This window comes from Limulus polyphemus, unplaced genomic scaffold (assembly GCF_000517525.1).
Source record: "Limulus polyphemus unplaced genomic scaffold, Limulus_polyphemus-2.1.2 Scaffold722, whole genome shotgun sequence".
Taxonomy (NCBI): Eukaryota; Metazoa; Arthropoda; class Merostomata; order Xiphosura; family Limulidae; genus Limulus; species Limulus polyphemus.
The window spans coordinates 236,968-240,220 of NW_013666332.1; the positions used below are offsets into that span (position 1 = coordinate 236,968).

A 3,253-nucleotide genomic window follows, 5' to 3' on the forward strand; every position below is an offset into this window, starting at 1 on the left:
TATATATATATATATATATATATATATATAATTAATTAAGAAAAATTTTCTATTTTAAAATAAAATAAAAGTTATGATATACATCTGACTTGACCATATAATATTCAACAGAAGTTGAGTCTGATTCTTGAAAGCATTCATACATTGTGTTGCTTCTGTTCTATGAGACTGCTTTTCTGTTTTAATTAGGATCTAATATATAGGTGTATATACCATCACACAAAATAAATAAAATTAAAACATCTTTTCTAACACAACTACAGAGCAAGTTAATTGAGAACCATCTGATTATCCAAATTATAGAATTGTGCTTACCATTTGTAACTTTTACCAGAAACTCTTTTGAAAATTGGTAATCTTTACAAACTTGGAACTGAATGTTGGGATCATTAAAACATTCAGTTGTTCTTTTTTATTTATTTACTCTCACCCATAAAAATATAGGAAAACTGTTTGCTTTTATATTTTTAACTAAATTATAATTATGAGCTATTCATAATGTTTCTGTATAGGTTGAAGAACTTGATTATACAATTTCTATTGTTTGTAATGTGTTTGAAAACACATTAAAATGTTAGAATCTGATAGCAATATCATGCTCACATAATTACTTGTATTAGCTAAATTGGAATCAAGAGGTCAATATAGCAGAGTTAAGGACCTTGAAAATATGGGTAAAATTATCAAAGGTACGGTTTTGTACTCCATTTTGTTGACTGTTATGAACTTGCATCTTGTGTAATATTCTTAGTGGAAACTATGCATGTTCAGTGAAAATAATTTCGAGGACAGCTAGAGCCAAAATGTGGAGGAAGCTCAAATATTTTGCTTGAAAATGATTTATCCTAATAATAAAGAATTCTAGAATTTCATTATAAATTAAAATGTGTTTAATCATCAATCACAACAGTGGTTCATTATAGGGATTGCAAGGAATTGCACAAAACCCTAATAGAACATTCGAGCAAAAAAAGCACCTTAAACAGTAAAGATTCAGTTGAAACAACACTTTAAAACCTTCACTATCGACAATCTTCAACTGCCGCTTAACATTTTACATCTCAAACTAATACAATCAAATAGTCAATACCTACAGTAAATCATCATGAACTGTATAAGGTTAGCTACCACATAACGTAATCCTTTGCCCATAGTTGAGCTTAAAAAAAAGTCAGCAAACAAGATAAATAAGAAATTGGGAACTTAAAAGCCTGCAAATAGGGATCATAAAAAGTGTAAAGAAACAAAACTGGAGATACTGTAGACAGTATTTAATCAAACTACAAATCCCTATTTTGACTCCACCAAATATAATTCTGGGTAACAGCATGGAACCAAAATAGAGATTTGTAGTTTGAGTTAATAATGTCTACAGTATCTCCAGCCTTGTTTCCTTACTTTTAACAATCCCTACTTGCAGATTTTTAAATTCTAAAGATTGTATTTAATTTGTAAATGCTTTTATTTTCATTATAATTTGAGTTTTTTAAACTACTTTCCACAGGAAAATGTAATGCAAAATTTAGATTAGTATAATACTGTCTTAAATAATATGTATGTACAAATTACCTATTATATTCATTCCAGGAGACCTGCTTCCTGCAGATGGTATTCTAATCCAGAGTAATGACTTAAACGTTGATGAAAGCTCACTGACTGGAGAATCTGATCATGTGAAAAAAGGAGAAAAATTTGATCCTGTAATGTTTCAGGTAAAATGTAATTACCCACCTATATCCTGATAATGTCACCTTGTAAAGTAACATTTGTGTTATCTACCCTGATTGAGTTGACTTTATGTCATCTACCACAATTGTGTTGACTTTGCAAAAAATGTAACATGAAATACTTAACTAAAGTGAAACCTTTTAATAATAGAAATATATATATACATATATTGTAGAAAAAAGGGGAATATGTATATATATGCATACATACACACACATCTTTATTTATATTTATATATATGTATATGTTCCTGTTATATATATTTATAAACCTAATAGGACCTAGTAACAATTATTTTATGGGAATGTAAATATTCTGTAACTTCAGTAGGTTTTTGGTAGTTTATAATGATTAATAGGCTATATGTATTTAAAAAATAATATGATTCTTTGTTTATTAGACATGATACAGAGTTTTTTGTTCATCATATATTCCTGCCTATTTTCATCTTGTCAATGTAAAGAATTTAATAGGGTTGTTTTTATCATCATCAGGAACTCATATAATGGAGGGAAGTGGAAAAATGCTTGTGACAGCTGTTGGTATCAACTCACAAGCAGGGATTATCTTCACACTTCTGGGAGCTGCATCCACAGAGGGAAAGACACAGACTAAGCATGCCAAAAAAGGTCAGCTCTTTACTATAATGGTGTTATTGATTTTTGACTATGCCTAATGCAAATTTTAATGTTGCTAGATACAAGCTTAACTATTAGGTCTGTGTAGTTGCTAGAGGTAATTAATTCATTTTGTTTTTCCACTGTGTGCATCGATGCATGATTAAGAAATGTAATGCCTTTCTTTTTTTCTATTTTACATGAATACATGGAGATACCTAGAAACAATTTTTGTGGCTTACACTATTACTCCAAAGCAGGCATTCAACACTTTTCTACTAATAAAAAATGTAATGTTGACTATAGTAGAATATCCCTAATTACCAAGTGTATCATGATGTCAGATTAGCAGAAAAATATAAAAATTTCACATGTACAAAAAAGATCAATGAAATAAACTTATTCAGTTTATAATGACTCTAAATTAGAATGGTTTTTATTATAAATGAAATTGTTAAAATATATCATTAAAGAGTGTTAATGTGAGAATAGAAATAACTCAAAAGTTGCTTTATATTATTGATCACACAATAGGCAATAAAACGTGGCTCAAGAGTTGGTTTACACTACACTTTACACAAAAGACTACAAACCAAAGCTCATAAGTTGATTTACACTACAGTTTACACAAAAGACTATAAACCACAGCTCATAAGTTGATTTACATTACAGTTTACACAAAGACTATAAACCACAGCTCATAAGTTGATTTACATTACAGTTTACACAAAAGACTATAAACCACAGCTCATAAGTTGATTTACACTACAGTTTACGCAAAAGACTATAAACCACAGCTCATAAGTTGATTTACACTACAGTTTACGCAAAAGACTATAAACCACAGCTCAGGAGTTGGTTTATACCACAGATTACACAGAAGACTATAAACCATAGCTCAGGAGTTG

General features: G+C 29.3%; 1 protein-coding gene and 1 long non-coding RNA gene across 2 annotated transcripts in view; one reads left to right on the plus strand and one right to left on the minus strand.

The window, feature by feature from the left end:
- The window catches only part of LOC106460173 (plasma membrane calcium-transporting ATPase 2-like), a 222,671-nt gene that overhangs the window by 156,064 nt on the left and 63,354 nt on the right, over window positions 1-3,253 (plus strand). Inside the window, exons 9-10 of the mRNA XM_022386821.1 lie at window positions 1,588-1,719; window positions 2,202-2,357. Coding sequence (XP_022242529.1) covers window positions 1,588-1,719; window positions 2,202-2,357 — 288 coding nt within the window. The remainder of the gene's footprint in view (window positions 1-1,587; window positions 1,720-2,201; window positions 2,358-3,253) is intronic.
- Window positions 1-3,253, minus strand: part of LOC111085929 — a 76,033-nt gene that overhangs the window by 10,437 nt on the left and 62,343 nt on the right. The gene's annotated exons all lie outside the window — the stretch shown is intronic.